Source organism: Cryptomeria japonica, chromosome 7 (genome assembly GCF_030272615.1).
Source record: "Cryptomeria japonica chromosome 7, Sugi_1.0, whole genome shotgun sequence".
NCBI classification, from domain to species: Eukaryota; Viridiplantae; Streptophyta; class Pinopsida; order Cupressales; family Cupressaceae; genus Cryptomeria; species Cryptomeria japonica.
Window position 1 is genome coordinate 711,344,651 of NC_081411.1, and position 23,923 is coordinate 711,368,573.

General features: G+C 37.2%; 1 protein-coding gene across 7 annotated transcripts in view; it reads right to left on the bottom strand.

Moving 5' to 3' along the window:
* The window catches only part of LOC131040226 (U11/U12 small nuclear ribonucleoprotein 59 kDa protein), a 147,544-nt gene that overhangs the window by 23,470 nt on the left and 100,151 nt on the right, over positions 1-23,923 (bottom strand). For all 7 annotated transcript variants that reach the window (XM_059207737.1, XM_059207736.1, XM_059207733.1 and 4 more), the window contains one exon: positions 21,578-21,650. In XM_059207737.1, coding sequence (XP_059063720.1) covers positions 21,578-21,650 — 73 coding nt within the window. The remainder of the gene's footprint in view (positions 1-21,577; positions 21,651-23,923) is intronic.

A 23,923-nucleotide genomic window follows, 5' to 3' on the forward strand; every position in this document is an offset into this window, starting at 1 on the left:
AGTCTAAAAATCGATTACTTCAGACTTACCAGCACCTTGCAAAGTAGTTAAAAATCCCTGAAAATGATGGAAAATGGCTAAGGAATCAGCTCCAAGCAAAATCGCCAAAGTGGTTAGGTGGCTGGAAATGAAAATTTTTTAAGACAACCACCTAAAAATGGAGTTTTCAGACCTGCAATAGCGATAAGATGGTCTGAAAATGCACAGAAAACTCCATAAAATACCTCCAAAAACAAATCGCTTTAGTTGGAATTGCTGGGCAATAGTAATTGAAGTCTGAAAATTAATGGGCAGCCATTAATGGAGGTCAAATCTGAAGCAAACCACAGATCTGAAGCGAATCAACAAGCTGAGAACAATGGCAGCCACCAAGCATGCATGGAAAACACCAAAATGTGGCACCAAACCCGTCTTCAAACAAAATCGAAATTTTCCCAACTATGGCGCCAAACTAAAATTTTGAAAATATCATCAATGACAGCCCAGATCTGCAACAATGGAGGTCTAGAACAACAAGCAAAAGGTGGAGGAAAATATCGTCCAAGTCTCCAAACACAAAATCGCCACCCTTCACCAAAAATCGCCAAACTTGAAAAATCGAAAATCTAGAAATGGTCTTCAATGGCAACAAGGGGAATAGATCAGCAAGCTGGAAAAAATGGAGGAAAGAATCCTCAACCCAACACTTTACTTCAACACTTTGCTAAAATTCGCCCAACTTGAAGAAAAATCGCCTTTCATGGAGACACCTGGCAGATTTAATAATAAAATAATGCTAAAGCTCCTCTCTTATACTTGCTTTTACCTCTCACTTTCACCACACAAGCAATGCAGGATAAAACACTTGCTTAAATACTTGTTTGGTAAAAAACTCTTGCTTCTAGAAGGTTTAAATATTAAATGTTTATTGCAAGTTATTTAATTTTGCTTTTAAAATTTTAAATAATCATTAATAATTATTTAAAAGCAATTAAAAATGGGGCTTACTTATTAAAATATTGCAATTTAAGTCCAAATTAAGCCTCCAGGGGAAAATCGACTTGGGTTGGGATTGAAAAATCCCTTTAAAAAACATTTTAAATTGTCAAAAATCTCCCCATAAGGGAAAATCGATCCTAGCTTGGATAAAAATCCATGCATAACTTCATCAAAAATGCACACAAAACTCCTCAGGGGAAAATCGATGGCAGTTTGGATAGAAAATCCACACTCCAAACTCACTTCACTTGCAAAAATTACTCCCTGGTGGAAAATCGACCTCTGTCTGGATGAAAATCCGGACTCAAAACTCATTAAAATGCTCTCAGTGCAAAATCAACCTCTGTCTGGATAGAAAATCCACACTCCAAACTCACTTTACTTGGAAAAATTACTCCCTAGTGGAAAATCGACCTCAGTCTGGATGAAAATCCGGACTCAAAACTCATCAAAATGTTCTCAATGGAAAATCGACCTCTGTCTGGATGAAAATCGGGACAAAAATCCGCACTCACTTGTCACAAAACATCCTGGTGGAAAATCGACCCAAGCATGGAATTATCCTTAATGTTGTTCGCACTATAGTCTGCACTCCAGTTCGCACTCCTGGTGGAAAATCGATGGCAGTCTGGAAAAATCCTGACACAGCCAAATTTTAGCACTTCCAGGGGAAAATCAATCCAGGTATGGATAAACAGTGGTGGAAAATAATAGCCAGTATGGGTTTCAGGGGAAACCCATGTGTAGTGTGGATTTTGAGTGGGGGAAAGGGGTGGGTAGTCTGGAATGTGAGGGGAAAAGCACCTCTAGCATGGAATTTGACCTTTTAACCCTTGGAATATGGATTTCCCTTAGGAATTTGACCTTTTAACCCTTGAAATATGGATTTCCCTTAGGAATTTGACATTTTAACCACTCAAAATCACTTAGAAACTTCAAATTTAGACTGGACTTGGACAAATTTTCCAAAATATGAGCGAAACGCTAGGAAAATAATGAGATAAAGTGCAAAATCAACCTAAATAATAGCTTAGGAGTGAGAAAACAACTCCAAAAGGTCTTGGAATACCTTGACACTTTAAAATCACTTATGCGCGTGTTTAAAAAACACGTTAACGCTCAAAAGGTCAACACTTAGACAAAACTTAGGATCATTAAAATATCAACGTTTGCAACTTGATCCTACAACTTCAAAACCCTAGACGGCACTAGGCATGATCAAAACTTCGAGACTCGAGCACGGGAAACGCAAAATTGCCCACTAAGCAGCCAAAACCCTAACCTAACAACGCAGAAAGCGAGAAAAGAGGGGGTCCCCGTTAGCAATGGGGCGATGTGTGAAAAGGTCACAACAGGTTTCCACGTAAAAATCCTGGTGTTATGATTTTGTGGTTGATCATCTTGTGTCTCTGCATTTTACTTTCTTGCATATGCTTCTAGTGATTTCAGAATAAGAAATTAGGACAAGGCCAACGAATGTGACAAGTTTGCTAGAGAGAATGTTGTATTGAAGAATGAGATGCAATCCATTGTGATGAAGCTAACTAAGGAGATTGAAGACCAGAAGAAGAATGAAGAGAATTTGACTCAACCATTGAAGGACAGAGCAGATGAATGCTTCAGGTTTACCTATGAGAATGATCAATTGAAGTTTGAGTTGACACAATCAAGGAATAATGGTCAAGAACTTGAGAGACAGATTGTTGCCATAAGAGATGAACTTGCTACTACAAATGAATATAAAGACAAATTCAATGCTAGCTCAACAAGGCTTGATGAGATGCTGGAAAGTCAGAGACATGGAAAGGACATGCGAGGACTTGGATTTGAGAAGAGAGAATCCTCTGAATCTAGACAACACAATGCAAAACCTAATCACAAGAAGAGCAAGAATCCTCTAGTAAGACAGCCTAACGCTCATAAATTCAATGGTAGAAGTTTTACTTGCAATAAATTTGGTCATATGACGAATCAATGCAGAAGTAGGATGAACAATGAAATGAATAATATGAACAATGGTCCTACATTTACCGGTCAAAGTTTCATATGCAATAATTTTGGTCACAAGTCAAACATGTGCAGAGCAGTAATGAACAATTTTCAAAATAAGAGATCTTATGCTTGTGGGATGTTTGGACACATCTCTAACCAGTGCAGGATGAAACCAAATCAAATGAATTCCAGACCTATGCAGAGAAATGTTGTTTGTCGTACATGCAACAAAACCGGTCACATTGCAAAGTATTGCAGAAGCAAGAATAATGATCCGGTAAACAAAGGCAAAGCAAAGGTAGAAGAGATCAAAGACAAGCATGAGAAGGAGTGGGTTAGAAAAGATGAATCCAAGACAGATAGTGGATCTGCACCTGAATCCGGTGCAGGATCTTCATCCGATAACTAGGGCTTTTTGGCCTTAGGGGGGACTTTTCATGCAAATTCATAGAACCCCATCTTCGGAGATCTGTAACCAATTCTGGAAGGTTGTAGAAAGTTTAAATCATGTTTGCAGATGATATCCAGAAGATTGGATGAAGATTTGAGGCTCCAGTAAGTGATTTCATGAATATCATGGTAACCGGTTGAAGCATTTATTACAACGCAAAATTAGGTTTTCAAAGGTTAAAAAGGGCATTTCAAAGATCTATTTTTCACAACGCGACCAAGAGAATAGAGCAGTACAACGAAGTGAAGCGATTTGGTGATCTAAACCAAGCTTACAGTGATCCAAAGGCGAATTCTTCCACCCGCTTTTGAATTAAGGTATTTATCTGTTTCGTGAAGCTATCAATTTTAAACCCTAGATTCAAATGGCATCGGTATCTGGAATTGCTACCCTGTTGGTTGTTGAGATCAAGGATGGAGCCAAACCTGTTTTCAAGAAACATCCTTCCAAGTCTATTGAAGATGATCCTTTAGGAGCATTTTCTTCAGTACCCTACGGCGTCCTTCACAATGAGGATATTAGGGCTTACATCCATTGTGATCTTGAGGAGTTTGGCAACACTGATATGCTGACCTTGTATAACAAACATTTGGCGGATAGCTTGGGTAACCTCAAACCAAAATATAAGGATCTTCAGGACAAAGGTTTTTTGAAATTCGTCCATTTTCCATTGTTCGATGAAGCAGAGTGGATCTCGTATATCCTCAATCAAGTTCATGATGAATTCATATGGCTTGATAGGCCTCACAAGATCACTAAACAAGCGATTTGAGCTGTGACATGCCTCAGTGAAACCGGTGAAGTACCTGGCCTAAGAAAAGTATCAAATAACACAATGATAGCCGCTACCAGTTCCAAGTTCGACAACAAAGCAATGACTATCAGCGACATTTTGGAGCATGATGTCAAGTTTGCATCAATGGTGGTTGGTTACAAAGTCTATCAATTAAGTAGACAGAACTCCGACTCTGGAACTGCCATATATACAACATATCAGATGCTCAAGAATGACATGAGGTATGATCTATGTACAGTCCTCCTGAATGAACTGATAAGTAATTTGAAGAAAATTAAGACAAGAAGCACACCTTTAAGTATGGGTCTCTTCTTATTTGCTTGGCCTTATACTTCTTAAATGAGATACCCAATTTAAAAGGAAAGGTTTAATGGGCCTATGATAGACTGGTGGAAATACAAATCAAAGAGGGATTGTGGGGAATAGGAGATGCCACAATGAGAATATCCACATTATGGGGCTATTTCAAAACCTTTCAGGCCTCCATGAAGAGCAAAGAAAGAATCCCTAAGGAGATTGTGGATAAGTATGAGCAAACTATTTGCTTCATGGTTGATAAAGATCAATGTCAAATGGAAGCGGTTAAGCCTAGGACAATCTAGATCATGCCCATGGAATATGAAGTTGACTCTATCACCCTTGAGGCATATGCTCAACCTCTATTGAGCCAACCAGTAGATTCAAAAGAAGAAAGATTTGGTACTTTCAAGGAAGGACTTAAGCTTACATTAGAAGTTCTCTGAACCGGCCCAGAAGAGGAAGATCAAAAAGGAAGTAGAGACGGTGGCAGAAAAGATGGGACTGACAAAGGAAGTTGTGCAGAGGGCAAGAGCTCAGAACATTCTAAGGGAGGAGGATGGAATCAAACCTCAACCAGCAAACCCTCCTATGCAGCCCAAAGCTAAACCTAGTAAGTTTGTACCTATCTATGGAGTAAAGAAACCAATTCCTCCACCTAAGCCCAAGCCTGCAGTATCAACCGATGGAGTTGAGAAAAGGAAAAAGGAGAAGCCTTCTAGGAAGTATGCTAGAGCAGAGGAAGAAACAGAGTCGGATGAAGAAGTTCGGAAAGTCAAGAAGAATGCTACCTATGCTCGTGTAGTCTGAAAGCCATCTGGTGATGCTCCTCCTTCTAAGAAGACAAAGATTCAAGGTGAGCCATCCGAGAAGTCCAAGGGAACCAGGAAGCCAAAATCTTGAGCCCTAGAATCTGGTAATGTTAAGATTATTCCTCCTAGGTCCCTAGAAGAAATAAAGAATGAAATCATTAAGGATGGAAATTTGAAAAATCTTTTTGTATATTATGAGAATGTGGATGACAGGGAGAGGAGAAATTGAGGAAGCAATTGTACTATATATGAATAATTTCAGTAGAGCCCTAATTGAGTTATCATCCGAGTTTGTGGACATCCGGAGAAATACTGCCTGTTGGAAAGATGAGGAAATGCAGAAGTATGTTTTGGTTAATTCTTGTTCAGATATTTCTAGAGAAGAAATCAGTAAATTATTAAAGTTGGCCAAAGAAAAGTTCAAAAGTAAGAAAAGGGTCAACCAAATAATGATCGGTAAAATTGATGAAGTTGCCAATGAGACTGAGCAGATTATGAAAGAGTTTTTGCTTGAGCAAAAATATGAGGTAAATCAACCTTAGGTTAGCACCACATCAAGATGGCTAAAGGAGATTCAGTCATCTCCTTCTTCATGAAGATTACTGAATTAAAGGATCAACTATATGCCATTGGAGATATAGTTGAAGACAAAGACTTACTCATGTTGGCACTTAACGGTCTTCCTCAATCTTCGGAACCTTTTATCCAAGGTATTAGTGGAAGATCTAAGCTACCAAAGTTTGATCGCCTTAGAGCTGATTGTATTCAAGAGGAATCTAGATTGGCTACAAGATGGATTGGACGAAGCTCTCACAATGAAGACACTCATGTACTTGTTGCTCAAACTTCCAAAAGAAAAATTCAAGAGGAATAGAGACAGAAAATCAGATTTTGCTCCTGAACCAAAGAAGAAGAAGGATCTCTCACACATTCAATGCTTTAGATGTGACAAGTATGGTTACTATGCTCAAGATTGTCCAACAAAACCAAAACAACATGCTTCTACGACTGACGTAGATGAAGTGTCACCTCAAAGGGAATCTAGAGACAACTCGAAAGGATTTCTATTCATTTCAGCTCTTTCAAGCAATGTCCCAACCGACAGTAACACTTGGTTGATTGATAGTGGTGCTTCACGTCACATTACAGGATATTGAGGGCATCTTTCTAAATTTGTAGAAAGAGAAACCAACTTGAAAGTGATAATTAGAGATGATGCTTGCTATTTAGTGAAAGGTGTTGGAGCCACCTCGCTTCATCTAGATTTCGACATCCCTCTTCATTTGAGCGATGTCTTGTTCGTACCAAGCATCAGGAGGAACCTTGTATCAATTTCAAGCTTTGGAGGACAAAGGATATCAAGTTGCATTGTCAAAAGGGAAAGTTCTTGCTTGGCCGAAGAACTCTAGCATCAAAACAACTAAGGTGATTGGTGTTCGCCAAGAGAGTCTATATAGACTTTCTACTAGTCCAATTCAAGCATTGTTGCATGATTCTTCCCGTTCAAGTGAGCTATGGCATAGGAGACTTGCTCACCTTCACTTCAAAGCTCTTCCATCCATGGAGAAGATGGTTACTGGCCTTTCGAAACTTAGTCAAGAGCATGATGGTACTTGTAGAGGATGTACAATGGGTAAGAATACTAAGGGTCCTTCTGATAGTAGTGAAAGTAGATCAAAATGTATTCTAGATCTTGTTCATTCTGATTTGTGTGGACCAATGTCTGTGGCATCCTTGAGTGGTTTTTGGTACTATGTAATTTTGATTGATGACTACTCTAGAAAGACTTGGATTTATTTTTTGAAGTCTAAGGAATCTAAAGAAGTACTTGAGAAATTCAAAGAATCTAAGGCTCAAGTAGAAAATTTGTCCGGGAAAAGGATCAAGATTCTGAGATCTGACAACGGAGGAGAATACACCTCTAGAGGCTTCCATAACTTTTGTATTGAGGCAGGGATTAAGAGGGAGTTTTGTGTGCCTTACAATCCTCAACAAAACGGAGTTGCAAAAAGGAAGAATAGATCCATAGTTGAGGCAGCCAAAGCCATGATCCATGATCAAGATTTACAAACCTTCCTTTGGGCAAAAGCATCCAGAACTGCAGTGTATGTTCATAATCGGAGCCCTCATCGAATATTGAAAAATATGACTCCTGAAGAAGCATTTACAGGTGTGAAACCTAGGGTCAGCCATTTGAGAATCTTTGGTTATCCTGTTTATATTCATGTGCCTAAAGATAAGAGATCTAATTTAGAACCATCTGGCAAGAAAGGGATATTTGTGGGTAACAGTGAATCTTCAAAAGCCTACAGGATTTACATTCCAGGACAGAAACAAATAGAGATCAGCAGGGATGTCTCTTTTGAAGAAGATGTTGCATTCAAAAGACCTAAAGGTTCATAGATGGAGATAGATAATGAAGAACAGGAGATGGACGTTGATCTTACTCCTGAGGTTCAAAGGGAGTCTACTAAACCAGAAGAGGCTACTGATCTAGTTGAGCCTTTGAAACCTATTGATGGTCTAAGAGATATTGCTATAGGTCGAAAGAGACCTCTATGGGCTAGACAGACTATGCAAGATGCAGAGAAGTATGCAGCTCCTAGAGGCACATTCAAAGAAAGAAAAATACCACAAAAGTTTCCAAGCTATGTGGCATTAATAAATCACATCATTGAGTCTAAGCCTTCCAGAATTGAGGAGGCATCAACTCAGCAAATGTGGAAAGATGCTATGATAGAGGAGTATCAGTCCATTCTCAAGAATGATGTTTGGGATGTTGTACCTAAACCAGAAGGGAAATCAGTTGTATCTTCCAAGTGGCTTTTCAAGATCAAGCATGCAGCTGATGGGAGCATTGAAAAGTACAAAGCAAGATTTGTGGCTAGAGGATTCTCTCAAAAAGAGGGAATAGATTATGAGGAGACCTTTGCTCCTATTGCTCATTATACATCCATCAAGACTATTATTGCTATTGCATTAGCTAAAGGATGAAAGCTACAGCAAATGGACATAAAGACAACATTCCTTAATGGTGTAATTGAAGAAGTGTACATTGAACAACCAGATGGGTTTGTGATTCATGGAAAGGAATCTCATGTATGCATATTGAAAAAGGCATTGTATGGCCTTAAACAGGCACCTCGTGCTTGGTATGAGAGGATTGATCGATACTTGATAAGCTTGGGATTCTCCAATAATTATACAGATTCAAATCTCTACTTCAAGGTAATTGATGGTGAGACCCTAATATTGGTTCTTTATGTCAATGACTTATTTCTTACTGGAGAAGAACATCTCATTGTCAAATGCAAGGAGTTAGCTTCTAAGTTTGAGATAAAGGATTTAGGTCTTATGCATTACTTTCTAGGATTGAAGGAGTGGCAAAGACCCAATGAGATTATTCCAAGTCAAGGGAAATACCCCATTGATATCTTGAAGAGATTTGGGATGATGGATTGCAAATCTATGTCTACACCAATGGAAACAAATTTGAAGAAATTGAGAGAGTTTGTAGCTAGTTCAGATCTAGTAGATCCCACCATGTACAAGCAGTTGATTGGATCCTTGATGTATCTAGTCAATACTAAACCAGACATCTGCTATGCAGTGAGTGCCCTAAGTCAGTTCATGTGTGAACCAAATCTCGACTTCAAGGTAATTGATGGTGAGACTCTAATATTGGTTCTTTATGTTGATGACTTATTTCTTACTGGAGAAGGACAACTCATTGTCAAATGCAAGAAGGAGTTAGCTTCTAAGTTTGAGATGAAGGATTTAAGTCGTATGCATTACTTTCTAGGATTGGAGGTGTGGCAGAGACCCAATGAGATTATTCTAAGTGAAGGGAAATACACCATAGATATCTTTAAGAGATTTGGGATGATGGATTGCAAATCTATGTCTACACCAATGGAAACAAATTTGAAGAAATTGAGTCTGCAGCTAGTTCAGATCTAGTAGATCCCACCATGTACAGGCAGTTGATTGGATCCTTGATGTATAAAGTCAATACTAGACCAGACATTTGCTATGCAATGAGTTCTCTCAGTCAGTTCATGTGTGAATCAAGGCAAATTCATCTAGTTGCAGCAAAGCATATCTTGAGATACTTACATGGCACAGTAGGATATGGCTTGAGATATACTTTCGGGGTAGATCTGAAGTTACAAGGCTACTCTGATTCTGATTGGGCTAGGAGTGTAACTGACAGGAAGAGCATCTCTGGGAGTTGCTTTAGCTTGGGGTCTGCCATGATTTCTCGGTGTAGCAAAAAGTAGTCTTCAGTGACCCTAAGCACTGCAGAAGCAGAATATATTGCAGCATGTGTAGGCAGCTCAAGAAGCAGTGTGGCTTCAGAAGCTCCTTGCAGGTTTAGTTGGACAATCATTGGAGCCTACTACTATTCATTGTGACAATGAAATTTTTAAGAAGCTATCTGTCAATCCAGTGTTTCATGACAAAACAAAACATGTTGAGATCCAGTGTTTCATGACAATTCCACATATGCGATCCCCAAACATGATTCCAACAAAAGTATATATAGGATGGCCAATTGTTGTTGAGAACTACCAGCTATCGGCAATTGTCAACTATCAAGAACTAAATTTGGTGATTACAATAAAAATAATATGATTATTTACATACTACATCTTCCAACATTGATGTTAAGCTATTTTACCAAACCACCCAATAATGAGGCCTATTCTAGGCACAAAACCTTTTGGAATCAATTTCTATATGGAATTGGTGTTAATCGAGTTGGATTTGAATTTTTTTACAACCTCAAAAAAACCCTAAAATTTTGAATGGAGTTTATAACAAAAGGGGTGCGAGATGGAATTGGCATGTATTGGGTAATGGCAAACATCAGCAATGAATGGGCATTTGTTTCAATTCAAATCCCACGAGCCAAACATTTTACATTGTTTATTATAATTGGGGAACCACACTTGCCTGCAAAGTCCCCAACAATTTTCGATTCAATCTCCTTTCACACCCTCTACCTACTACTAATCAATAATGTTAATGCATTAGTAGCTTCTGCAAGATAAGACTCTCCTAACTCATTAATCTCCTCTATTCTGTTATTAGTTTACTCATTCATGCTTTATGTTTATCAGACTATAACATTGATCATGATTATGATATTTATATTGGATAATGATGGATTAGATTGACGACCTACTTAACTATGTTAAGCGTCAATCTAAATGCTATCGGGCTATTAACCCGATAGCATATTAATGTCGATTCATATATGAATCGGCATTAATATGCTATCGGAGTATTAACCCGATAGCATATATGCTAACAGTTATTGTTATTGTTTACTTTATATTGATCCATTATCATATGCTTTGATACCGATTCATTATCGGGTATGTTTTAGATCTGTTACAATTAACAATGATACCGATTCATTATCAGGTATGTTTATAGCACCGATTAGTTATGGATCGGTTGATGATTGGAAGAGTCACGACCAAGTGACATCTTGGTCGGACATGTCTAAAAGACATTCCGATCAAGGTGCCACTTGATCATGGCCATCTTACTATTTATACATCATTCAAATTAAAGGAGATGACATTGAAATCGATACATGTTCATCCTCCTTACCTGCAATAAAAGAAAGATAACAATATTAGTGTCATAGTCATAATATCAAAAACGTAAATACACCATCCTGCATATAACTTGTCCATTAAATTGGAAATTACAATACATTTACATGGTATCAGAGCCAAGTTGATCGAACTTGACGCTATTTAATTTCGTGAAACAAATTTAATAACAAGTTTATACTACATCACATTTCTTCAAATGGCCAATGCTATCAGATTCGAAGACAGACTCGGAGGTGGCGATAATTTTTTAGCCTGGAAATTCAGAATTCAAATGATCTTAAAGGAGAACAAAGTGGATTCGTTTGTTCAAACTAAAAATGATCAACCTGAAAATGAACCTGACAAAACAGCATGGATTGAGGGAAATGAAAAGGCAATAAAAATAATAGTTGATGGGGTGAGAAACAACATAATGCCCATCATAAGAAAACATCAGACAGCCTATAAAATGTTCAAAACTCTTAAAAGCACATTTGAGATATCAAATGCAAGTCGAACTCTAGCATTAAAACGAGAAATAAATCATATCACCATGAACAAAGGGGAGACAATCAATGCCTACTTTATGCGGATATCAGTTCTAAAAGATGAACTTGCAACTCTGGACTACGAGATCCAAAGCAAAGAGTTAACACTCATTGTTTTAGATGGGTTGCCTAGTGGATGGAGCACATTCGTCCAAGGCATCAGTGCAAGGTCCAAATATCCCAAGTTTGAAAGATTAAGGGATGATTGTCTCAAAGAAGAATCAAGATTGAACAAGATGGGAATGAAACACAAGAATATAGATGAAGACCTACAAGTTCTAAACACCAACTTCACCAAGCAAAACAAGAAAAGGTAGTTTAGAAAGAGAAAAGGTCGTCAAGGCAAGAATACTTCAAAGAAGGACTTATCTCACATTCAATGTTACAGATGTGATCAGTTCGGACACTTTGTTGCAAAATGCCCAAAAAGAACCAAGAAACATGCTACATTTGTCAAAGCAGGAAAGACTAAAGGGGAAGATGACTCCGGGAAATACGTATTCTACTCGACACTCACAAGTCAAGCTTCTAACAAAATCAACTCATGGGTGATTGACAGTGGTTCATCCAGGCACATCACTGGGTTAAGAAAAGTACTTGATTCCATGACAGAGGAGAGTGATGAGGACGTAACCATCGAAGATGACTCCACACATCCAGTCAGAGGAGTAGGAACCTGCACCATCAAATTGAAGATAGGCATAACCTTGCGGCTTGAAGGAGTACTATATGTCCCCGGCATTAAAAGAAATCTAGTCTCTATATCGGCACTGGAAGATAACGGATACAGAGTGACATTCATGGACAACAAAGTATTGGCTTGGCCAAGGAACTCCTCCATCAAGAAGGCAAAGACCATTGGACAGAGACGGGGCTATTTGTATGAGTTGTGCACGAAACCCAATCTAGCCCTAATCCATGAAGCCATTAATGCAAATGAAGTTTGGCATAGAAGATTAGGCCATCTGAATTTTAGGGCTTTATCTTCAATGGGAAACCTTGTTACAGGTCTACCCAAGTTAAAGCAAAATCATTCAGGAGCATGCAAAGAATGTGCCCTAGGTAAAAATACCAAAGATGCATTCCAAAATAGTACTAGGAAAACTAGTAAAATTCTAGAATTAGTTCATTTTGATGTATGCGGACCTATGTCCGTATCCTCTCTAGGGGGATTCTTGTATTATGTAATATTTGTTGATGACTACTCTAGGAAGACTTGGATCTACTTTCTGAAAAGTAAAGAATCAGAAGAGATCCTCTCTAGGTTTAAAGAATTTAAATCACTAACTGAAAACCACTCAGGAAACAAAGTTTAAACCCTAAGAACCGACAATGGGGGAGAATACACATCAAATTCATTTAAAGAATTTTGTAGAGATAATGGGATTAAGAGGGAGCTCACTATACCTTATAACCCCCAACAAAATGGGGTAGCGGAAAGGAAAAATAGGACTATAGTTGAAGTTGCCAAGGCCATGATCCTAGATCAAAACCTTAACACAAATCTCTGGGCTGAAGCATCCAGTACCGTTGTATATATACAAAACAGATGCCCTCACTCCCATCTTGAGGACAAAACTCCTGAGGAAGTATTAACTAAGACTAAGCCTGATATTAGCCACCTTAGGATATTTGGATGTCCTGTCTATATCCATATACCTAAAAAAAAGAGACTAAAACTAGAGCCTTCTAGAAAAAAAGGATTGCTTGTAGGATATAGTGAAACCTCCAAAGCCTACAGAATCTATGCACCTGGTCAAAGAAATATTGAACTAAATAGGGATGTAATCTTTGAAGAGGACCTGGCTTTCAAAAGAGCTCAGAACTTTATAGAACCTGAAATCTATGTACCTACCTTTAACTTGGATGAAAATCCTGCCCCTGAGTTTCAGAGGGAGAATCTAAATGAAACTGAAAATGAAAATGAACACTCACCTAGAAATCTCAAGAAAAGACCACTATGGGCCACCAAAACAGTAGAAGAAGCTCAGAGGTTTGCTGCTCCTTCTGGAACCTTCAGAGAAAGCAAAAGACCTAATAAATTTACTAGCTATGTTGCTCTTATGAATGATCTATCTAAAAATGAACTTGACAATGTAACAGATGCCCTTAAACATCAAGTATGGAAGGATGCTATGTCTGAAGAGTATCAATCCACAATGAAAAATGATGTATGGAAAATTGTTCCTAGGCCAACTAAGAAATCTGTTGTTTCTTCTAAATGGCTTTTCAAGATCAAACATGCAACAGATGGCAGCATTGAAAAATATAAGGCAAGATTTGTAGCCAGAGGATTTTCTCAAAAGGAAGGAATAGACTATGAAGAAACATTTGCTCCTATAGCCAGATATACCTCAGTAAGGACTGTACTAGCCATTGCAGCAGCAAAGGGAAGGAAGGTACATCAAATGGATGTAAAGACAGCTTTTTTTAATGGAGAGATATCTGAAGAAGTATATCTAGAGCAACCTGAAGGGTTTGAGATCCATCATGCAGAATCTCATGTGTGCAAACTCAAGAAAGCTCTATATGGGCTCAAACAGGCTCCCAGGGCCTGGTATGAAAGAATTGACACATATCTATCAAAACTAGGCTTCTCTAAAAATGATGCAGATCCTAATCTCTACTACAAACAGAATAAAGGTGATATGCTAATAATGATTTAATATGTTGATGACTTATTAATCACAGGAGAAGATCACCTTATAGATCAATGCAAGAAAGAGCTATCCAAAGAATTTGATATGAAGGACTTGGGATTCCTTCATTATTTCCTAGGGTTGGAAGTATGGCAGAATTCTGATAACATTGTTCTAAACCAAGGCAAGTATACATTAGACATCCTGAAGAGATTTGGAATGCTAAACTGTAGACCTATGACCGCTCCAATGGAAACCAATCTTCATAAACTTAAAGAAGCAGTAGCAGAATCACCTTCTACAGACCCCACTCTATACAGGCAAATGATTGGGTCTCTTATGTATCTGGTAAATAAAAGACCAAATATCTGCTATGCAGTAAACGCCTTGAGTCAGTTTATGTGTGAGCCAAAGGAGATACACTGGTAGCAGTAAAACACATTATGAGATATTTACAAGGCACCTTAAATCTTGGTCTCAAGTATGAGAAAATTGATCTTAATCTACACGGATTCACAGATTCAGATTGGGCTGGAAGTGTGACTGGCCGGAAAAGCACCTCTGGGTGCTGCTTCAGTTTGGGATCAGCCATGATATCCTGGATCAGCAGAAAGCAGTCTTCTGTAGCGCAAAGTTCCACCGAGGCCGAATACATTGCAACCTCCATGGCTGCCCGAGTAGCGGTGTGGCTTAGAAAGTTGCTTGTGGGATTGTTTGGTAATCCGATAAAACCTACTATCATCCATTGCGACAATCAAAGTTGCATAAAACTTTCAGTGAATCCAGTGTTCCATGATAGATCCAAACATATTGAGATCCCATACCATTATGTACGAGACATGGTAGACAAAAATGTGATCAAATTAGAATATGTTAGTACAGGAGATCAGACTGCAGATATTCTGACCAAACCACTTTCCAGAGTGAAGGTTGATCACTTCAGAAAGGGTTTAGGTATGATAGAAAGGTAATCTGCTTTGTAAATAAGATGTTGAAAATGTAAACTTCTTTTGTCATGTTGAGACATTCTGGGTTTTTACCCCCTGTGTTCATATCTAAGAGGTGACGATCTCTCAGAATATGAACACTTGTATACAGACATCATAAGGTGACGATCTTATGATTCTCAAACCAGTTATCATGTTGGATCTCTGGTATGTCATGGATGTGCCATGATGATGTTGTGATAAAACATTTGAATAAAATGTTTGTGCACATATCACAATCTGGATAAGATGAGAATTTAACCATCCTCATATGTTTATCCTCAGTATTGCGTGTTTAGGCAATACTGATATCACGTGTTTAGGTGATATCTTGTCATAATAAAATGATGAATCTTTTATATCACATGGTTGGGTGATACTCTATGTCACATACTTAGAGTAATGTTTTATATTTGTATCCTATGTCCTGATGGTACTTCATATCATATGTATAGATGATATATATTCTTGGAGACTGACATTATGGAAAAGAAATGTGATGCAGGTTACTTTATCTATCTTCCAAAAGCTAAAAGGGAGTGTTAATGCATTAGTAGCTTCTGCAAGATAAGACTCTCCTAACTCATTAATCTCCTCTATTATGTTATTAGTTTACTCATTCATGCTTTATGTTTATCAGACTATAACATTGATCATGATTATGATATTTATATTGGATAATGATGGATTAGATTGACTACCTACTTAACTATGTTAAGTGTCAATCTAAATGCTATCGGGCTATTAACCCGATAGCATATTAATATTGATTCATATATGAATCGGCATTAATATGCCATCGGAGTATTAACCCGATAGCATATAATGCTAACAGTTATTGTTATTGTTTACTTTATATTGATCCATTATCATATGCTTTGATACCGATTCATTATCGAGTATGTTTTAGATATGTTACAATTAACAATGATACCAATTCATTATCGGGTATGTTTATAAGCACTGTTACCATTAACAATGATACCGATTCATTATCGGGTATGTTTATAAGCATTGTTACCATTAACAATGATACCGATTCATTATCAGGTATGTTTATAGCACCGATTAGTTATGGATCGGTTGATGATTGTAAGAGTCACGACCAAGTGACATCTTGGTCGGACATGTCTAAAAGACATGTCCGATCAAGGTGCCACTTGATCGTGGCCATCTTACTATTTATACATCATTCAAATTAAAGGAGATGACATTGAAATCGATACATGTTCATCCTCCTTACCTGCAATAAAAGAAAGATAACAATATTAGTGTCATAGTCATAATATCAAAAACGTAAATACACCATCCTGCATATAACTTGTCCATTAAATTGGAAATTACAATACATTTACAAATAAGGTATTCAAATTGGTTGGTTGGAATCCCACTCACAAGCCTACTAACTCTTCAAATGGGGGCCCTATGCACCAGTCCCCCTAATATTGTGGAAAGCTTGATTCAAATAGTTTTAAAAAATATTAAATAATATAATAATTACTATTATAAAATAGTTGTAAAATTTATATCAGTATTGCTCGGTGTTCCACGGGGATGCGTTTCCCCCCCTTTTGGGCCACGTCTCAGAGACGGGGACGTTTTCGGGACGGGGGGCGGGGACGTTTCCTTGGTTATTAAATTAATAAATGATACAAAATTTAAAAATCATAAACTAAACAATTGTGTGTGTGTGTGTTCTATGGACATACCCAACCCCCAACAAAAAATTTGCCATGATAGCATACCCTACCCAATTCGGCAACTTAGATGTTAAGTCTTTCAATTTTGGGAGGACTTCCACAAACTAAGTATAGAAAGATGCCAAGAGAAGGAAAATCAATGATTGATTCAAAGTGGTTATACAACGTGAAGCATGCAGCAAAGTGAAGCAGAGTGAAATTCAAGGCCAAATTTGTTGCATGTGGGTTATCTCAAAAAGGACTTGATTATGATAAGACTTTTATTCCAATTGCAAGATATAATTATACACAAATAATTATGTCCTTTTCTTTTAATTTCAGTTCACCTTTGTATCAAGAAACAAAAATCAGCCTAGAGGATTTGAGATGCATTGGCAGGATACTCATGTATGCAAATTGAGAAAGGCCTTACATAAATCAGCCTAGAGGATTTGAAGTGCATGGGCAGGATATGCATGCATGCAGGTTGAGAAAGCCCTTACATAAGCTCAAGCAAGAACCTCCTATAGACACCTAAAATTAATATTTAATTAATTTAAGCTTGTCAACATAATTAATTGACTTAATTGTGTGATCCATATTCCTCTCAAAGTTAATTAAATCCAATTTAATTAATCTTGTCACTATTAATTAATTTATCAAATAAACCAATTATTCCCCTATTCTTCTAAAGTCCCCTCCAATAATTATTTCTTCTAAACCCCACTCAGTTAATTAATTTTAATTAATTAACCTATTCATGTGAATCCTACAAATCACTTTTCCTAATCCCACTCAACCTAATTAATCCTTCTAGAATCTCTCATAATCATGTTTATCATTATTTCAAAATTTTATATTCCCTGCTCATGTCACATCAACATTGAGCCTCTCAAAAAAATTCAAATTTCTATTTTGGAATTTTTAATTCCTCATTTTGAAATTCAAATTTCCTTTCCCCCCTCTTCTCAAGGAATTTTATATTCCTGTTTATTTTCCCAAGGCACCCTTGATCCATGCCTTCCATCTTAAATCAATCTCATCCCTCCATAACCAAATCAATCTTGGCCCTTCATTGGCCTCCTCCAATCTATAAATTGGAGTCTCATCTCCTCACAAAAGGATCCACTTCCTCCACAACATTCTCATGCTGCCCATTTCTCTTCTATCTTCTTCCTTCAATCTTCCAATCCAAATCCATCCAAATCCATCCAAATCCTATCCAACCCAATCCCTCTTGTTGAGCAAAGAAGAGCAATCCACACACTAATCAAGGACCCATCCGATCAAGTGAGGAAGGGGCGCATTCTTCACTTCACCGAAGGTCTAATCCGAAGGAGAAACTAGAATTAGCAAGGTCTATGTGGTTTTATTATATGTTTGAATGTTTTATTTGCATACTAACCATTAGATCTTACATCTTGCTCATTTTCCCCTCTTCACCTCCAACTCAATACTTTCTAATTGATGAGTACTTATTAAGTTTGGGCTCCACTAAAACTGCTACAAATCCTAATGTGTTATTTATTTAATAAATTTGATCTGCTGGTTTTAGTCTTGTCTTTGGATGATTTTATCCTTATAGAGAGTAGGTAAAAGCTCATAGGATGGTGTAAGAGGAAGCTAAACTCTAAATTTAACATGAAAGATATCGGCCTTATGCATTATATCTGGGGTCTTGAATTGTGTCAAAGTACAAGAGTAATCTTCCTAAATCAAGGGAACACAATGGAAATTCTAAAAAGATTTAAGATATTGGATTGTCAGCTTCTTGCTACTCCAACAATTCCAAATCTAAATTTAACTATTGATTTAGAGTTTGATTCAATGGATTCAATGTGTACAAACAGCTGATTGGCTGTCTAATGTTCTTGGCAAATACTAGATCTAAAATTTATTTTGCAGTGAACATATTAAGTCAGTTTATGATTGAGCCAAGACAGGTTGAATGGACTGCTGCAAAACATGTGCTCAAATAATTGAAAAAAAAAGTACAATTCCTTGCATGTTGGAGTATGTTTGAAATGAAGAGTTCATGTTGTATGGTTTTGTAGATTCAGACTGGGCAAGTGATGCTAGTGCTAGGAAGAACACTTCAAGGTTTTGTTTCAATTGGGGCCAACGATGATGTCCTGGTCCAGTAAGAAATGGAGTACATTTGCATTAAGTTTAGATGAAACAGGGTATATAAGAGAGCTCCTTCTGCTAGTTGTGAGGCTAGCTAGCTTTGCAAGTTGATAGCAGAGCTTTCTAATCAAATGTTGCAGCCAACCATAGTGTACTGTGACAATTACAGTTGCATTAAGCTATCTAAAAATCCAATGTTTTAATGATCTTCAAGCACATTGATACTCATCATTTTCTTAGAGACAGTTCAAAGGTAGCAGTCATTTTCAGTATTTTCTTTGAAATGAGCAAGTTGCAGTCATTTCAACAAAACTCTCATCAAAAGGGAAGTCTGAACTAATGAAAGAGAAGTTGGGGTTAATGGAGAACACTTTCCTCACAAAAAGGGACTGCTAAATTTTTGTTGCATCGCTCAAATGGTGTTCCTTGACAGAACAACACAACGGGAATATCCAAAGCAGATTTTTTGCTGACATTTGGCACTAATATTAGAAGCCAAAGCTTCTGTTATTAGGAACTAATTCTACTTTATTTTGAGAAGACTGCATACTTTATTTAGATACTGCTTTTATTACTTTAGTTTGGGCAGCTGACTTATTTTTTACACTTTTTTTTGGTGTTGAAAAACTATCTAAAATTAGGGTCGCTTTTTTCTGTTCTGGGAAACCAAGTATATCTATGGGTTATTAACTTATTATGTCCTTTTGGCATTCATATTTGTTTGTACCAAGAATAGTTTCTAGCATGATAAATATTATTCAGATTGCTAGAATTATTCTGATTTCAAGATTTATTATTTGTTTATTTTCATACTTTGAGTTTTCTGTGTATGCAGGTTAGGGCACTTCAGTTGCAATTTTGAGTGAACATTATGACATTTGTATTTTACTCAAACCCTAGAGTGCAGAATTCACTTACCATGTGCTAGATTTTAACAGGATTGTATCCTAGATAATTTTCTTGTTCCTCGATTTTAGGATCCTATTATACTTAGATTTGTCATTTTTGGTTGAGCTTTGTGTTTTATAGCTGTCCTTTTCTCGTTTAGGTGGACATTCTTCTTTTCTCTACAGCGCTTTGCTGTTCTAATTCATTGAGTTTTGTAGATTCATTGACCAACTTCAGTCATCCGTGTCTGTCAATAGGTTATAACTTCTAATAATTCAAAAAGGCAGAAGCTAATGTTCATAGTTTAAACTGTAAAGCATATCAGAACTGAGCCCAAACATAATGTTCTGACAATATCATGAACCTACAACATCATCTGATTCAGGGGTAACATTTTGGATGCATGGTATGCTGGAAGCATAGAGACACCAAGGCTGACAACATCATTAAAAATATCACCAACGGAATCAGGACACAATCAAAGCATTCATACAGTTTGAAATACTTTGACTGGCATCTTTCAACATCTGCTGCATTTCTAGTATTGGAAATAAAAATGGCTCACTGTCTGATATTGGAGATAAAAATGTTACCCAAGAATATGATAGGAAGGAAAATGGTACAGCAGACTGGATTTGTCAGGGAAATCATACATAATAGAGGAGACAGGAGAGCTACGAGAGCAAACTAGAACTCTTTTTAACTAGACTATCAGCATCTTTCTCTCAGGAATCAGGAGGCAGATAAACACGTCAAACAACAGAAAAGACCTGGATGATAGATAAGGCCAAACATCATTAGTTGTGCATAGCCTTACAGTATCAACCAACTATTCATGGGACATTGAGCAAACCAGACAACTGGATATAGGATAGTGTGGGGCTTCCTTCCCAAGAATCTGAGCTATAACATCAGAATCCTTAACAAAAGAGTAAACTGATAAAGAAGCTAAAGGAAGAATAAGTGCTAGGACAACAAAGGCATAAGGAATGACTATTAAGATATGCTTGTTATTCTTCTGGATTCAACCATGTATATTTTGATGATCCCAACATTTCGGATCAAACGCCATGATCCATCATCAGGGCAAGAGAGCAAGTGATAGAGCAAGAGAACAGAATTTGATGAATCATGGTGTTTGATCCGAAACGTTGGCAGCATCAAAATATACACAGTTGAATCCAGAAGAATAACAAGCATATCATTATGGACTGTGGAAATTTCATGAAGTCGAATATTAAGATTTGAAAAGAAGACAATCATGCACAAAGAAATCCCTGATAAGAGACTTATTTAGAATAATAAAATCCATTAGACCCACCTAACACAAGCAAATGCCTCCCATAAGAAGATATTGAAAAAGTTTTTCCATAGAACATGGTTCAGGCAAAAATCCTCAACATCCAATTTACAAAGGCAAAGTTCATCTGAACGACTAAGGAAAAGAACCAAAATAAAGGTTGAAAAAGAAAAAGAATGTAGAATTGAATTTATATCTTCATAGTCAGTTTTGTCTAATTAGATCAGATAGATAAAATCAACAGCACAGCTGGATGTCACAATAGAGATTATACTTGGAGCCATGTATTTGTTACATCTGATAATATGCTTTGACCTTAAAAATAAAATCTGTTGAGCTATTGTGGAAAGAAATATATATTCCCTTTGTAAACTGCATCATTTTGGCTTATCTATATGTCTTTGTATATAAAGAATTGCCTACAGGCTTTAAATATACACCTCAAATTTATAAAGTATGCAATCAAAGCTCTCACCTTGTTTTTTCAATTTCTCTATTCGGATGGAACGAAGTTCTTTGAGCTTTTCTACAATCAAAACAAGTTCCAGCTGCAAGCACAGAAGCAGCATACAAACAAACTTTGAACATTTAAAGTAGCATGTTAATCCACTTACACACAAGACAACCCTCTAAAATATACAAAAAAATTTACTATCTTGATCCATGGTGTTCATTTGAAGTGTTCTGTAAAAAGTAGCATGTCAATCCACTGATGCACAAGAAAAGCCTACAAAAAATACTGCAAAGGACTTTGATATATTTATCTATGCAGCAATGTACCAATAGAAAAGGCAATAGCAGCTTCTTTAAAGATAAATTTATGGAAGGGAAAGAACATTGAAACAACAAAAGTAGGTGGCCAATGGGCCACTCTCTAGCCCATGTAGCCAAGCAGCAATTTAAAATTTATGCACTCTCCCCGGGAAGGACACTCAAAATTGATAATAGCAAACCACTCATCTGACTCCTCGGGAGGCCAAGGGACAAATAACCAAGCAAGAAAAGGGGAGGAACAAATTCATATTTTGCACATAATATTAAAAATAGAGAAATTAATAAAATATTTGGCGAAGGATAAACTTAATTGTTTTATGATTAGAAAGATACAAACTGCTATAAAATATTAAACAAAGGACGATATTCAAAGAATGCTCTCTCAATGATAGGGAGAAGCTACACTTTTAAAGAATGCAATTCTCTCTAAATTTTTATTTCCTCTCAATTTTGTGTTTATGTGTATTATGGTGTTTCAAGGATGAAGATAGTAGGAAATATGTAAGGTGTTTCCAAGACAGCGAGGTGCAAGTGGCCCTTTTGAGAGGACAGCAAAGAGTAAAGAAAAAAAATTTAAAAATTAGCAAATTTAAATTATTCATACTAGAAGGTACTCACCATAATCATTGTAGACAATACTACATAACACTATGTTGTGACATTTTCACACATCGTGTTGACTTGGTGGTCAGCACCTCGAAGACTCGTGACATGGCTTAACCACCTCCCATGGGTCGGGTTAAATCTGGCGTTTGTATTGGGCGTTGAAAGTTCAAGCTTTTGACGCAACGACAAACGATTCCAACAATTGGTATCAAAGCCTTGGGTCGTGGGTTCGAGCCTCGCTTCAATGGGTGTTGAAGGCTCAGTTTATGCTGAGGAGGAGATAGTTGATTTGATGGTCAGCACCTCCTTGGCGACTCGTGACATGACTTAACCACCTCCCATGGGTCGAGTTAAATCTGGTGTTTGTATCGAGCTTTGATAGTTTGAGCTTTTGGCGCAATGCAAACAATTCCAACACATAGCCCCATTGCAAACGGGGACCCCCACTTTTTTGCTTGGTAGCATAGTTGTCTTAAGCTTAGTTGTCTAGTTTGGCAATAATTTTGATGTCTTCAACCTTTTGCTTGTGAGGGGATGCAATGCCTTTGTCATCAGGATATGATCAAGTCAAGCAATCTAGCAACATTCGGATCTCCCTTTGGATTGACTTGGAGTCTTCGCAGTCTAAGTGATCGAGTGATAAGTGAGAATCAAATGATGGGTGAAAGTCAAGGTATTCAGGTCAAGTCAAGGTATGAAGTGCGATGAGCAATCAAGCAAGCGAGTGCCCTTAGGTTAGAGCGCAGAAGAAAGGATCAATCAAGGAGTGATGATCAATCAACTAAAGATGACGTGCTTGATGAGGATCAACCAAGGTCTAAGTGATGATGAAAGAGAAAGAAAATGCCAAGTCAACCTTATGAATAGGTCACTCTACACTTGGTAAAATCAACAAGTGAGGAGGTAGAGGTGAGTTATCCTTGACTCACCAAAATCCACAACCTTGAAGGTCTTGATGGTGATGTTAAACGAAGGTAGCAATAAGTAAATTTACCACTTGAATCCTCCAAGTTTGCAAGCAAAAGCATTGAAATGTGTTGAAAAACTATGTAGAAACGGTTGGATAATTCTTACCCTTGATCGTACTTCACTGTATTTGCATATTCTGATCACAGATCACGATATTATATGATGATTGATTTGCTCTATAATCATTTATATGATAATCGGATTATACATAGCATTGTTTATGCTGTATATCAATTGTCAAGAGTGATAATTAAAAGTTGTTTGTTAAGTTATCGGTCACTAATTATACCGATTACTAATTGTTTAAACATTGCGTATGTTTACCATCGGTTACCAATGGTCGTTCCTCCACATAGAAGTCACAACGTTGATTCCACATAGAGACATGACTCTATGTGGACCACCAAGAGTGTATATATATCTCGGCCCTATTCCTTTGAGTATGGCATACGAAGTTGTTATGATAACAAGT